This window comes from Oncorhynchus clarkii, unplaced genomic scaffold (assembly GCF_045791955.1).
Source record: "Oncorhynchus clarkii lewisi isolate Uvic-CL-2024 unplaced genomic scaffold, UVic_Ocla_1.0 unplaced_contig_12165_pilon_pilon, whole genome shotgun sequence".
NCBI classification, from domain to species: Eukaryota; Metazoa; Chordata; class Actinopteri; order Salmoniformes; family Salmonidae; genus Oncorhynchus; species Oncorhynchus clarkii.
Genome location: NW_027258003.1, coordinates 151,956 through 167,073, shown reverse-complemented (window position 1 = coordinate 167,073; position 15,118 = coordinate 151,956). Strand labels below are relative to the sequence as shown.

General features: G+C 44.8%; 1 protein-coding gene across 1 annotated transcript in view; it reads right to left on the bottom strand.

Moving 5' to 3' along the window:
* LOC139394459 (solute carrier organic anion transporter family member 3A1-like) overlaps positions 1–15,118 on the bottom strand; it is a 49,972-nt gene that overhangs the window by 16,537 nt on the left and 18,317 nt on the right. The window contains exons 4-8 of the mRNA XM_071142527.1: positions 11,660–11,932; positions 11,318–11,482; positions 9,392–9,590; positions 5,215–5,350; positions 3,518–3,690 (exon numbers count right to left, since the gene is read on the bottom strand). Coding sequence (XP_070998628.1) covers positions 3,518–3,690; positions 5,215–5,350; positions 9,392–9,590; positions 11,318–11,482; positions 11,660–11,932 — 946 coding nt within the window. The remainder of the gene's footprint in view (positions 1–3,517; positions 3,691–5,214; positions 5,351–9,391; positions 9,591–11,317; positions 11,483–11,659; positions 11,933–15,118) is intronic.

The following is a 15,118-nucleotide window of genomic DNA, read 5'->3' as shown; positions in this document are numbered from 1 at the left end:
GAAACCTGATGTGAACTGTTACAGGCTTTGGTTTGACCATTTCTGCTTTGGAGTTAGACTTTAGCACAGATTGGTTTCACATCCTTAGTCAGTATGTGTTACACCTGTTCTGGTTGTCACCTCGTTAGTCAGTATGTGTTACACCTGTTCTGGTTGTCACCTCGTTAGTCAGTATGTGTTACACCTGTTCTGTTCTGTCCATTACAGCAGCATAGTAACAGCAGCATAGTAACAGCAGCATAGTAACAGCGGCATAGTAACAGCGGCATAGTAACAGCGGCATAGTAACAGCAGCAAGCCATTACAGCAGCATAGTAACAGCAGCATAGTAACAGCAGCAAGCCATTACAGCAGCATAGTAACAGCAGCAAGCCATTACAGCAGCATAGTAACAGCAGCATAGTAACAGCAGCAAGCCATTACAGCAGCATAGTAACAAGCAGCATAGTAACAGCAGCATAGTAACAGCAGCAGGCCATTACAGTAGCATAGTAACTGCAGCATAGTAACAGCAGCATAGTAACAGTAGCAAGCCATTACAGCAGCATAGTAACAGCAGCATAGTAACAGCAGCATAGTAACAGCAGCAAGCCATTACAGCAGCATAGTAACAGCAGCATAGTAACAGCAGCAAGCCATTACAGCAGCATAGTAACAGCAGCATAGTAACAGCAGCAAGCCATTACAGCAGCATAGTAACAGCAGCAAGAAATTACAGCAGCATAGTAACAGCAGCATAGTAACAGCAGCAAGCCATTATAGCAGCATAGTCACAGCAGCAAGCCATTACAGCAGCAGCATAGTAACAGCAGCATAGTAACAGCAGCATGCCATTACAGCAGCATAGTCACAGCAGCAAGCCATTACAGCAGCAGCATAGTAACAGCAGCATAATAACAGCAGCATGCCATTACAGCAGCATAGTGACAGCAGCATAGTAACATCAGCAGGCCATTACAGCAGCATAGTAACAGCAGCAGGCCATTACAGCAGCATAGTAACAGCAGCATAGTAACAGCAGCATAGTAACAGCAGCATAGTAACAGCAGCATAGTGACAGCAGCATAGTAACATCAGCAGGCCATTACAGCAGCATAGTAACAGCAGCAAGCCATTACAGCAGCATAGTAACAGCAGCATAGTAACAGCAACATAGTAACAGCAGCAAGCCATTACAGCAGCATAGTAACAGCAGCATAGTAACAGCAGCAAGCCATTACAGCAGCATAGTAACAGCAGCATAGTAACAGCAGCATAGTAACAGCAGCATAGTAACAGCAGTTTAGTAACAGCAGCATAGTAACAGCAGCAAGCCATTACAGCAGCATAGTAACAGCAGTATAGTAACAGCAGCATAGTAACAGCAGCAAGCCATTACAGCAGCATAGTAACAGCAGCATAGTAACAGCAGCAAGCCATTACAGCAGCATAGTAACAGCAGCATAGTAACAGCAGCAAGCCATTACAGCAGCATAGTAACAGCAGCATAGTAACAGCAGCATAGTAACAGCAGCATAGTAACAGCAGCATAGTAACAGCAGCATAGTAACAGCAGCAAGCCATTACAGCAGCATAGTAACAGCAGCATAGTAACAGCAGCATAGTAACAGCAGCATAGTAACAGCAGTAAGCATGTGGAAATAAAGGGATATTCATGATGGAATAAAGTGTAAGAAACCTGATGTGAACTGTTACAGGCTTTGGTTTGACCATTTCTGCTTTGGAGTTAGACTTTAGCACAGATTGGTTTCACATCCTTAGTCAGTATGTGTTACACCTGTTCTGGTTGTCACCTCGTTAGTCAGTATGTGTTACACCTGTTCTGGTTGTCACCTCGTTAGTCAGTATGTGTTACACCTGTTCTGGTTGCCATCTCGTTAGTCAGTATGTGTTACACCTGTGCTGGTTGCCACCTCGTTAGTCTGTAGGTGTTACACCTTTGCTGGTGTCATCTCATTAGTGGGAAGGTGTTTCTACTGTGCTGGCCCAGGTGTTATTTAAGAGTGTCTGGCCCAGGCGTTATTTAAGAGTGTCTGACCCAGGTGTTATTTAAGAGTGTCTGACCCAGGTGTTATTTAAGAGTGTCTGGCCCAGGTGTCATTTAAGAGCGTCTGGCCCAGGTGTCATTTAAGAGCGTCTGGCCCAGGTGTTATTTAAGAGTATCTGGCCCAGGTGTTATTTAAGAGTGTCTGGCCCAGTGCTCCAGTTGCCTTGAGAGATGTGTGGGGTTAACACCTGTAGTTGGCTCCCAATCTGATTTCTAGAAAAACATTATTTATCTGATTTCCTTGGATCCTTGCACCACCTTTTTGGTTTGCTTCCTGTCTATAAGTTTGGTGTGTGTTTTTCGTTGCCTCTTCTTAAGGAAATTTAGTGGGCTCTCATGGTGGGTGTCTTTAAGCTTTCCAGTTGTTGTTGCTAGTCAACTGTCAGTGGACACCCCCATGAGTGTCTTTCAGAACCCCTCCTAAACCTGTTTGGTTTTGGTTGGTGTCAGTGACTCTTTGTTCGTTCCCCTTCTGTTTGAGGAACATTATTTGGATTTCTTGCTGGGGACCAGAATGATGACATCGGGGGTTAGAGGATTTCATTGATTAGGACCCTTTGACTATTGCAAATCCAGCAGCTACTCTTCCTGTGGTCCACATAACACAGGTACGTCTGAGTGGTCTAACCTGATGAGTATGATAACAGAGGGGGTCTGGGTTAGAGGTTACCTGATGAGTATGATAACAGAGGGGGTCTGGGTTAGCGGTTACCTGATGAGTATGATAACAGAGGGGGTCAGGGTTAGAGGTTACCTAATGAGTATGATAACAGAGGGGGTCTGGGCTAGAGGTTACCTGATGAGTATGATAACAGAGGGGGTCAGGGTTAGAGGTTACCTGATGAGTATGATAACAGAGGGGGTCTGGGTTAGCGGTTACCTGATGAGTATGATAACAGAGGGGATCTGGGTTAGAGGTTACCTGATGAGTATGATAACAGAGGGGGTCAGGGTTAGAGGTTACCTGATGAGTATGATAACAGAGGGGGTCAGGGTTAGAGGTTACCTGATGAGTATGATAACAGAGGGGGTCAGGGTTAGAGGTTACCTGATGAGTATGATAACAGAGGGGGTCTGGGTTAGAGGTCAGGGATAGAGATTACCTGATAACAGAGGGGGTCAGGGTTAGAGATCAGGGTTAGAGATGACCTGATGAGTATGATAACAGAGGGGGTCTGGGTTAGAGGTCAGGGATAGAGATTACCTGATAACAGAGGGGGTCAGGGTTAGAGATCAGGGTTAGAGATGACCTGATGAGTATGATAACAGAGGGGGTCTGGGTTAGAGGTCAGGGATAGAGATGACCTGATGAGTATGATAACAGAGGGGGTCTGGGTTAGAGGTCAGGGTTAGAGATGACCTGATGAGTATGATAACAGAGGGGGTCTGGGTTACAGGTCAGGGATAGAGATGACCTGATGAGTATGATAACAGAGGGGGTCTGGGCCAGAGGTCAGGGTTAGAGGTTACCTGATAAGTATGACGACAGAGGGTGTCTGGGCCATGGCTCCGATCATGCTGCACACACAGATGACACAAAGGAAGGTGATAAAGGCCTGTTGGCAGCCTGGACTGGGACATTTCCCCGGCAACGCCACCGACTCCTCCTCCTTACTGCTGATACACATACAGCTGGTCAGGTTCTGGAGGAGGACAGGAGAGGATATTACCTATAGATAGACAGCTGGTTCTGGAGGAAAGGAGAGGATATTACCTATAGATAGACAGCTGGTTCTGGAGGACAGGAGAGGATATCACCTATAGATAGACAGCTGGTCAGGTTCTGGAGGAGGACAGGAGAGGATATTACCTATAGATAGACAGCTGGTTCTGGAGGACAGGAGAGGATATCACCTATAGATAGACAGCTGGTTCTGGAGGAGGACAGGAGAGGATATCACCTATAGATAGACAGCTGGTTCTGGAGGAGGACAGGAGAGGATATCACCTATAGATAGACAGCTGGTTCTGGAGGACAGGAGAGGATATCACCTATAGATAGACAGCTGGTTCTGGAGGAGGACAGGAGAGGATATCACCTATAGATAGACAGCTGGTTCTGGAGGAGGACAGGAGAGGATATCACCTATAGATAGACAGCTGGTTCTGGAGGACAGGAGAGGATATCACCTATTGATAGACAGCTGGTTCTGGAGGAGGACAGGAGAGGATATCACCTATAGATAGACAGCTGGTTCTGGAGGACAGAAGAGGATATCACCTATAGATAGACAGCTGGTTCTGGAGGAGGACAGGAGAGGATATCACCTATAGATAGACAGCTGGTTCTGGAGGACAGGAGAGGATATCACCTATAGATAGACAGCTGGTTCTGGAGGACAGGAGAGGATATCACCTATAGATAGACAGCTGGTTCTGGAGGAGGACAGGAGAGGATATCACCTATAGATAGACAGCTGGTTCTGGAGGAGGACAGGAAAGGATATCACCTATAGATAGACAGCTGGTTCTGGAGGACAGGAGAGGATATCACCTATAGATAGACAGCTGGTTCTGGAGGAGGACAGGAAAGGATATCACCTATAGATAGACAGCTGGTTCTGGAGGACAGGAGAGGATATCACCTATAGATAGACAGCTGGTTATGGAGGAGGACAGGAGAGGATATAACCTATAGATAGACAGCTGGTTCTGGAGGAGGACAGGAGAGGATATCACCTATAGATAGACAGCTGGTTCTGGAGGACAGGATAGGATATCACCTATTGATAGACAGCTGGTTCTGGAGGAGGACAGGAGAGGATATCACCTATAGATAGACAGCTGGTTCTGGAGGAGGACAGGAGAGGATATCCCCTATAGATAGACATACAGCTGGTCAGGTTCTGGAGAGGAGTGGATACAATATATAAACTATAGGAATCATTGGGCCCTGGTCTAAAGTAGTGCACTATATAGGGAATAGGGTGCCATTTGGGACTCACACACATGACTAATATAGCTTGCTCCTACAGTTTTGGTGACCCTGATATGATGTACTCAATGGGTTTATGTGATCTACTATCATGTGAATGGTGATGCAGCAATCCATGGGACAGCTGTATAGGACTCTATAATGTATAGAGACTTTTAGAACATGGTCTACTATGGATGTCAATGACAATGCAGCTGGCTGTAAAGGTCCTGCCAGAAGACCAGGGACTTACAGGTGTGAGGCAGCCGGCGAAGCAGGCTGAGAGGTAGGTGATCCCGTTGGAGCCACACACAGGGCTCACTGAGGCTGTGTAGCAGTTACAGTTGTTGATGCAGGCATGCTCCGGTCTCTGCCATGACCGCAGGGTCCTGGGAACAGGCAAACAGGTTCTGTTATATAGAAACCATGGCATTATCAAAACACTGGAAACATGCTATGTACAATGATAGCTACAGTGGGGCAAAAAAGTATTTAGTCAGCCACCAATTGTGCAAGTTCTCCCACTTAAAAAGATGAGAGAGGCCTGTAATTTTCATCGTAGGTACACGTCAACTAAGACAGACAAAATGAGAAAAAATATCCAGAAAATCACATTGTAGGATTTTTAATTAATGTTTTTTGCAAATTATGGTGAAAAATAAGTATTTAGTCACCTACAAACAAGCAATATTTCTGGCTCTCACAGACCTGTAACTTCTTTAAGAGGCTCCTCTGTCCTCCACTCGTTACCTGCATTAATGGCACCTGTTTGAACTTGTTATCAGTATAAAAGACACCTGTCCACACTCCAAACTCCACTATGGCCAAGACCAAAGGACACCAGAAACAAAATTGTAGACCTGCACCAGGCTGGGAAGACTGAATCTGCAATAGGAAAGCAGCTTGGTTTGAAGAAATCAACTGTGGAAGCAATTATTAGGAAATGGAAGACATACAAGACCACTGATAATCTCTCTCGATCTGGGGCTCCATGCAAGATCTCACCCCGTGGGGTCAAAATGATCACAAGAACGGTGAGCAAAAATCCCAGAACCACACGGGGGGACCTAGTGAATGACCTGCAGAGAGCTGGGACCAAAGTAACAAAGCCTACCATCAGTAACACACTACGCCGCCAGGGACTCAAATCCTGCAGACGTGTCCCCCTGCTTAAGCCAATACATGTCCAGGCCCGTCTGAAGTTTGCTAGAGAGCATTTGGATGATCCAGAAGAAGATTGGGAGAATGTCATATGGTCAGATGAAACCAAAAATATAACTTTTTGGTAAAAACTCAACTCGTCGTGTTTGGAGGACGAAGAATGCTGAGTTGCAACAATACCAGACAGTCTTGTCTGTCTGTAGCCTGTTTGTCTGCATGGCAGTTGTTTTAGTGGTGTCGGAGCATGGCAGTTGTTTTGGTGGTGTCGGAGCATGGCAGTTGTTTTAGTGGTGTCGGAGCATGGCAGTTGTTTTAGTGGTGTCGGAGCATGGCAGTTGTTTTAGTGGTGTCGGAGCATGGCAGTTGTTTTAGTGGTGTCGGAGCATGGCAGTTGTTTTAGTGGTGTCGGAGCATGGCAGTTGTTTTGGTGGTGTCGGAGCATGGCAGTTGTTTTAGTGGTGTCGGAGCATGGCAGTTGTTTTAGTGGTGTCGGAGCATGGCAGTTGTTTTAGTGGTGTCGGAGCATGGCAGTTGTTTTAGTGGTGTCGGAGCATGGCAGTTCTAAACTAGCATCTATAGAGACTACACTATCATCTATAGAGGCTACACTATCATCTATAGAGGCTACACTATCATCTATAGAGGCTACACTATCATCTATAGAGGCTACACTATCATCTATAGAGGCTACACTATCATCTATAGAGGCTACACTATCATCTATAGAGGCTACACTATCATCTATAGAGGCTACACTATCATCTATAGAGGCTACACGATCATCTATAGAGGCTACACGATCATCTATAGAGGCTACACTATCATCTATAGAAGCTACAATATCGTCTATAGAGGCTACACTGTCATCTATAGAGGCTACACTTTCTGTCATTTATAGAATCTACAATATCATCTATAGAGGCTACACTTTCATCTATAGAGGCTACACTTTCATCTATAGAGGCTACACTTTCATCTATAGAGGCTACACTTCCTGTCATCTATAGAGTCTACACTAGCATCTATAGAGTCTACACTATCATCTATAGAGGCTACACTTTCATCTATAGAGGCTACACTATCATCTATAGAGGCTACACTTTCATCTATAGAGGCTACACTTTCACTTATAGAGGCTACACTTTCTATCATCTATAGAGGCTACACTTTCATCTATAGAGACTACACTTTCTGTAATTTATAGAGGCTACACTATTCAATAACCATTTTGAACTTCTAACTATGGTAGAGATAATAAGGGAGTGGTTTTATGACCGGAGGAGGAGGAGGTCAGAGACCTGGCAGTGTGGTACCAAGACAACCTCTCACTCAACGTGGGCAAGACAAAGGTGCTCATTGTGGACTACAGGAAACGGAGGGCCGAACATGTCCCCATTCACATCGACGGGCTGTAGTGGAGCGGGCCTAGAGCATCAAGTTCCTTGGGTTCCACATCACTAAGGACCTATCAATGTCCAAACACACCAACGCAGTCGTGAAAGAGGGAACGTCAATGCCTCTTCCCCCACAGGAGGCTGAAAAGATGTGGCATGGGCCCTCAGACCCTCAAAAAGTTATACAGCTGCACCATTGAGAGCATTTTGACTGGCTGCATTACCGCCTGGTATAGCAACTGCTCGGCATCTTACCACTAGGTGCATTTCAGGGTAGTGTCCAATACATCACTGGGGCCGAACTCCCTGCCATTCTGGACCTCTAGACAAGACGGTGTCAGAGAAAGGCCCTAAAAATGGTCAAGGACTCCAGCCACCCAAGCCATATAGACTGTTATCAATGCTACCGCACGGCAAGCGGTACCGGAGCCAGCCAAGTCTGGGACCAAAAGGCACCTGAACAACTTCTACCCCCATTATACTGCTGAACATTTGATCAAATGTCTACCCTGACTATTTACATTGACCCCCTTGATTATTTATTACACACACACACACACACACACACACTTGTATATAGCCATGTTATTACCTGGTACCCCTGTATATAGCCATGTTATTACCTCCCTGTATATAACCATGTTATTACCTGGTACTCCCTGTATATAACCATGTTATTACCTGGTACTCCCTGCATATAGTCATGTTATTACCTGGTACTCCCTGTATATAGTCATGTTATTACCTCCCTGTATATAACCATGTTATTACCTGGTACTCCCTGTATATAGTCATGTTATTACCTGGTACTCCCTGTATATAGTCATGTTATTACCTGGTACTCCCTGCATATAACCATGTTATTACCTGGTACTCCCTGTATATAACCATGTTATTACCTGGTACTTCCTGTATATAACCATGTTATTACCTCCCTGTATATAGTCATGTTATTACCTGGTACTTCCTGTATATAGTCATGTTATTACCTGGTACTCCCTGTATATAACCATGTTATTACCTGGTACTCCCTGTATATAGTCAGGTTATTACCTGGTCCTTCCTGTATATAACCATGTTATTACCTGGTACTTCCTGTATATAACCATGTTATTACCTGGTACTTCCTGTATATAACCATGTTATTACCTGGTACTCCCTGTATATAGCCATGTTATTACCTCCCTGTATATAGTCATGTTATTACCTGGTACTTCCTGTATATAGTCATGTTATTACCTGGTACTCCCTGTATATAACCATGTTATTACCTGGTACTTCCTGTATATAACCATGTTATTACCTCCCTGTATATAGTCATGTTATTACCTGGTACTTCCTGTATATAGTCATGTTATTACCTGGTACTCCCTGTATATAACCATGTTATTACCTGGTACTCCCTGTATATAGTCAGGTTATTACCTGGTACTTCCTGTATATAACCATGTTATTACCTGGTACTTCCTGTATATAACCATGTTATTACCTGGTACTCCCTGTATATAGTCATGTTATTACCTGGTACTCCCTGTATATAGTCATGTTATTACCTGGTACTCCCTGTATATAACCATGTTATTACCTGGTACTCCCTGTATATAACCATGTTATTACCTGGTACTTCCTTTACATCGCCTCGTTATTTTTAAAAATGGTTTCACTATTTCCTTTTATATTTAGAAAATATTTGTCTTAATTTTTAACTGTACTGTTGGGAATGGGCTCGTAAGTAAGCATTTCACTGTAAATCTACACCTTTTGTATTCTGCACATGTGGCCAATAAAATGTTATTAGATGTCCTGTAGTTGAAGGTGAGGAACAACTTGGTAACATTGTTGAACGCGCTAACAGTGATACGGTAGGCTACTCACGCGTTGCCGTAGGCGACAGTCACCCCGGCGACAGGGCCGGTGTCACAGCCGAGGAAGAGGAAGGAGACGTAACAGGCGGTGGAGACGAGGTTGACCCCCATGGCCATACGGATGGCCCCTAACGCTGACAGGTCTAACTTCTTCACCAAGAGACCACCCAGGAAGATACCCAGACACGCACACGGAATGGCTGTCATACCTATGGAGGAAGGGAGGGAGGGAGAGGACAGGGGTTATGGTTGGAAGGATAGAGGACAGTGTTAGGACCAGGGTTAGGGAGAGACAGAGGACAGTGTTAGGACCAGGGTTAGGGAGAGACAGAAGACAGGGGTTATGGTTGGAAGGATAGAGGACAGTGTTAGGACCAGGGTTAGGGAGAGACAGAGGACAGTGTTAGGACCAGGGTTAGGGAGAGACAGAGAACAGGGGTTATGGTTGGAAGGATAGTGTTAGTACCAGGGTTAGAGGGAGACAGAGGAAAGTGTTAGGACCAGGGTTAGGGAGAGACAGAGGACAGGGGTTATGGTTGGAAGGATAGAGGACAGTGTTAGGACCAAAGTTAGGGAGAGACAGAGGACAGTGTTAGGACCAGGGTTAGGGAGAGACAGAGAACAGGGGTTATGGTTGGAAGGATAGTGTTAGGACCAGGGTTAGGGAGAGACAGAGGACAGGGGTTATGGTTGGAAGGATAGAGGACAGTGTTAGGACCAGGGTTAGGGAGAGACAGAGGACAGTGTTAGGACCAGGGTTAGGGAGAGACAGAGAACAGGGGTTATGGTTGGAAGGATAGTGTTAGTACCAGGGTTAGGGAGAGACAGAGGACAGTGTTAGGACCAGGGTTAGGGAGAGACAGAGGACAGGGGTTATGGTTGGAAGGATAGAGGACAGTGTTAGGACCAGGGTTAGGGAGAGACAGAGGACAGTGTTAGGACCAGGGTTAGGGAGAGACAGAGAACAGGGGTTATGGTTGGAAGGATAGTGTTAGGACCAGGGTTAGGGAGAGACAGAGGACAGGGGTTATGGTTGGAAGGATAGAGGACAGTGTTAGGACCAGGGTTAGGGAAAAGACAGAGGACAGTGTTAGGACCAGGGTTACGGAGAGACAGAGGACAGGGGTTATGGTTGGAAGGATAGAGGACAGTGTTAGGACCAGGGTTAGGGAGAGACAGAGGACAGTGTTAGGACCAGGGTTAGGGAGAGACAGAGGACAGTGTTAGGACCAGGGTTAGGGAGAGACAGAGGAGAGGGGTTATGGTTGGAAGGATAGAGGACAGTGTTAGGACCAGGGTTAGGGAGAGACAGAGGACAGTGTTAGGACCAGGGTTAGGGAGAGACAGAGGACAGTGTTAGGACCAGGGTTAGGGAGAGACAGAGGACAGTGTTAGGGCCAGGGTTAGGGAGAGACAGAGGACAGTGTTAGGACCAGGGTTAGGGAGAGACAGAGGACAGTGTTAGGACCAGGGTTAGGGAGAGACAGAGGACAGGGGTTATCGTTGGAAGGATAGAGGACAGTGTTAGTACCAGGTTTAGGGAGAGACAGAGGACAGGGGTTATGGTTGGAAGGACAGTGTTAGGACCAGGGTTAGGGATAGACAGAGGACAGTGTTAGGACCAGGGTTAGGGAGAGACAGAGGACAGTGTTAGGGAGAGACAGAGGACAGTGTTAGGACCAGGGTTAGGGAGAGACAGAGGACAGGGGTTATGGTTGGAAGGACAGTGTTAGGACCAGGGTTAGGGAGAGACCAGAGGACAGTGTTAGGACCAGGGTTAGGGAGAGACAGAGGACAGAGAGGAGTGTGTGTGAGAAGGGGCCAATAACAAACACTGTGAATGAAGAAGGGAAAGGCCACAGGGTCATTGAAAACCACTATAGAAGTCCCATGTTTTATTATGCTCTGGTTTGGATGTAGTGATTAGCATTATCACCTAGCAGCTGATTGGCTGAGGAAGTGGTGAGGTTGAACTGCTGCTCCATGTACTTCCCTAGGAAGGTGGCGAAGCCTGCAACCACAGCGATCTCCATACAGGCTGCCAGCGAGATGCAGGTAAACACAGGGTTGGACAGGAGGTGCTTGGTCACCTTGGGGATGACTGTAAAGGGGTGGGGGGTGATTGAAACTGTGTACATCACAACATAATATCTTGTATGTATTTGACATGTGTACCGTATCCATTAACACCAGTCTGTTAATAAACAGAGAAGCAGACCTCTCCCCTGACCAACATCGCTGACATTACCATATTATTCTATGACAGTAGATATCTCACCTCTCATGTGCTCGCAGCAGGTCAGTCCACTATTGGCCTGGAAGCCATGGATCGCCCCATTAGTGGGCTTGTTCCCCTCGTAATCCCTGGACAGGGAGGGGGGCAACATGGCCTGTTCACTCTCCCCCCCACTGTCCACATCCTGCTCATTCAGGGACTGGGGGAAGCCGAACATGAAGAGGGAGGAGATGAAGAGTAAGGCACCGCAGAGCAAGAAGCCACCCCACCACGCACCAATCCACCTGGGGTCGTCAGGGCCGATGTCCAGTTTACCTGGCAACACAGGTAGAAAACACCAGGTTAAACACATATAACACAGTCAGGATACCAGGTTAAACACATATAACACAGTCAGGATACCAGGTTAATGTAACACAGTCAGGATACCAGGTTAACATAACACAGTCAGGATACCAGGTTAATATAACACAGTCAGGATACCAGGTTAATATAACACAGTCAGGATACCAGGTTAAACACATATAACACAGTCAGGATACCAGGTTAATATAACACAGTCAGGATACCAGGTTAATATAACACAGTCAGGATACCAGGTTAATATAACACAGTCAGGATACCAGGTTAATATAACACAGTCAGTATACCAGGTTAAACACATATAACACAGTCAGGATACCAGGTTAATATAACACAGTCAGGATACCAGGTTAATATAACACAGTCAGGATACCAGGTTAATATAACACAGTCAGGATACCAGGTTAAACACATATAACACATTCAGGATACCAGGTTAAACACATATAACACAGTCAGGATACCAGGTTAATATAACACAGTCAGGATACAAGGTTAATATAACACAGTCAGGATACCAGGTTAAACACATATAACACAGTCAGGATACCAGGTTAAACACATATAACACAGTCAGGATACCAGGTTAATATAACACAGTCAGGATACCAGGTTAATATAACACAGTCAGGATACCAGGTTAATATAACACAGTCAGGATACCAGGTTAATATAACACAGTCAGGATACCAGGTTAAACACATATAACACAGTCAGGATACCAGGTTAAACACATATAACACAGTCAGGATACCAGGTTAATATAACACAGTCAGGATACCAGGATAATATAACACAGTCAGTATACCAGGTTAATATAACACAGTCAGGATACCAGGTTAAACACATATAACACAGTCAGGATACCAGGTTAAACACATATAACACAGTCAGGATACCAGGTTAATATAACACAGTCAGGATACCAGGTTAATATAACACAGTCAGGATACCAGGTTAATATAACACAGTCATGATACCAGGTTAATATAACACAGTCAGTATACCAGGTTAAACACATATAACACAGTCAGGATACCAGGTTAATATAACACAGTCAGGATACCAGGTTAATATAACACAGTCAGGATACCAGGTTAATATAACACAGTCAGGATACCAGGTTAAACACATATAACACAGTCAGGATACCAGGTTAAACACATATAACACAGTCAGGATACCAGGTTAAACACATAACACAGTCAGGATACCAGGTTAATATAACACAGTCAGGATACCAGGTTAATATAACACAGTCAGTATACCAGGTTAAACACATATAACACAGTAGGAAAACCAGGGGGGGGACACACATATAACACAGTAGGGATACCAGGGGGGGAACACATATAACACAGTAGGGATACCAGGTGGGGAACACATATAACACAGTAGGGATACCAGGGGGAACACATATAACACAGTAGGGATACCAGGGGGAACACATATAACACAGTAGGGATACCGGGGGGGGGGGGGGGGGGACATATAACACAGTAGGGATACCAGGGGGAACACATATAACACAGTAGGGATAGCAGGGGGAACACATATAACACAGTAGGGATACCAGGGGGGGGGAACACATATAACACAGTAGGGATACCAGGGGGGGAACACATATAACACAGTAGGGATACCAAGGGGGGGGACATATAACACAGTAGGGATACCAGGGGGAACACATATAACACAGTCGGGATACCAGGTTAATATAACAGTCAGGATACCAGGTTAAACATGTATAACACAGTCAGGATACCAGGTTAAACACATATAACACAGTCAGGATACCAGGTTAATATAACACAGGCAAGATACCAGGTTAAGCACATATAACACAGTCAGGATACCCGGATAAACACATATAACAGTCAGGATACCAGGTTACACACATATAACAGTCAGGATACCAGGATAAACACATATAACAGTCAGGATACCAGGATAAACACATATAACAGTCAGGATACCAGGTTAAACACATATAACACAGTCAGGATACCAGGTTAAACACATATAACACAGTCAGGATACCAGGTTAAACACATTTAACACAGTCAGGATACCAGGATAAACACATATAACACAGTCAGGGTACCAGGTTAATATAACACAGTCAGGATACCAGGTTAATATAACACAGTCAGGATACCAGGTTAAACACATATAACACAGCCAGGGTACCAGGTTAATATAACACAGTCAGGATACCAGGTTAAACACATATAACATTCAGGATACAAGGATAAACACATATAACACAGTCAGATACCAGGATAAACACATATAACACAGTCAGGATACCAGGTTAATATAACAGGCAGGATACCAGGTTAAACACATATAACACAGGCAGGATACCAGGATAAACACATATAACAGTCAGGATACCAGGATAAACACATATAACACAGTCAGGATACCAGGATAAACACATATAACACAGTCAGGATACCAGGTTAATATAACACAGTCAGGGTACCAGGTTAATATAACACAGTCAGGATACCAGGTTAACCACATATAACACAGTCAGGATACCAGGATAAACACATATAACAGTCAGTATACCAGGATAAACACATATAACACAGTCAGGATACCAGGATAAACACATATAACACAGTCAGGATATCAGGTTAATATAACAGGCAGGATACCAGGATAAACACATATAACACAGTCAGGATACCAGGTTAAACACATATAACAGTCAGGATACCAGGATAAACACATATAACAGTTAGGATAAACACATATAACAGTAGGGATACCAGTATAACACAGTAGGGATACCAGGGGGAACACATATAACACAGGGGATACCAGGGGGGGGCATATAACACAGTAGGGATTCCAGGGGGAACACTATAACAGGTTAGTATAACACAGTCAGGATACCAGGATAAACACATATAACACAGTCAGGGTACCAGGATAAACACATATAACACAGTCAGGATACCAGGATAAACACATATAACACAGTCAGGATACCAGGTTAAACACATATAACAGTCAGGATACCAGGATAAACACATATAACAGTTAGGATACAAGGATAAACACATATAACAGTCAGGATACCAGGATAAACACCTATAACCCAGTAGGGATACCAGGGGGAACACA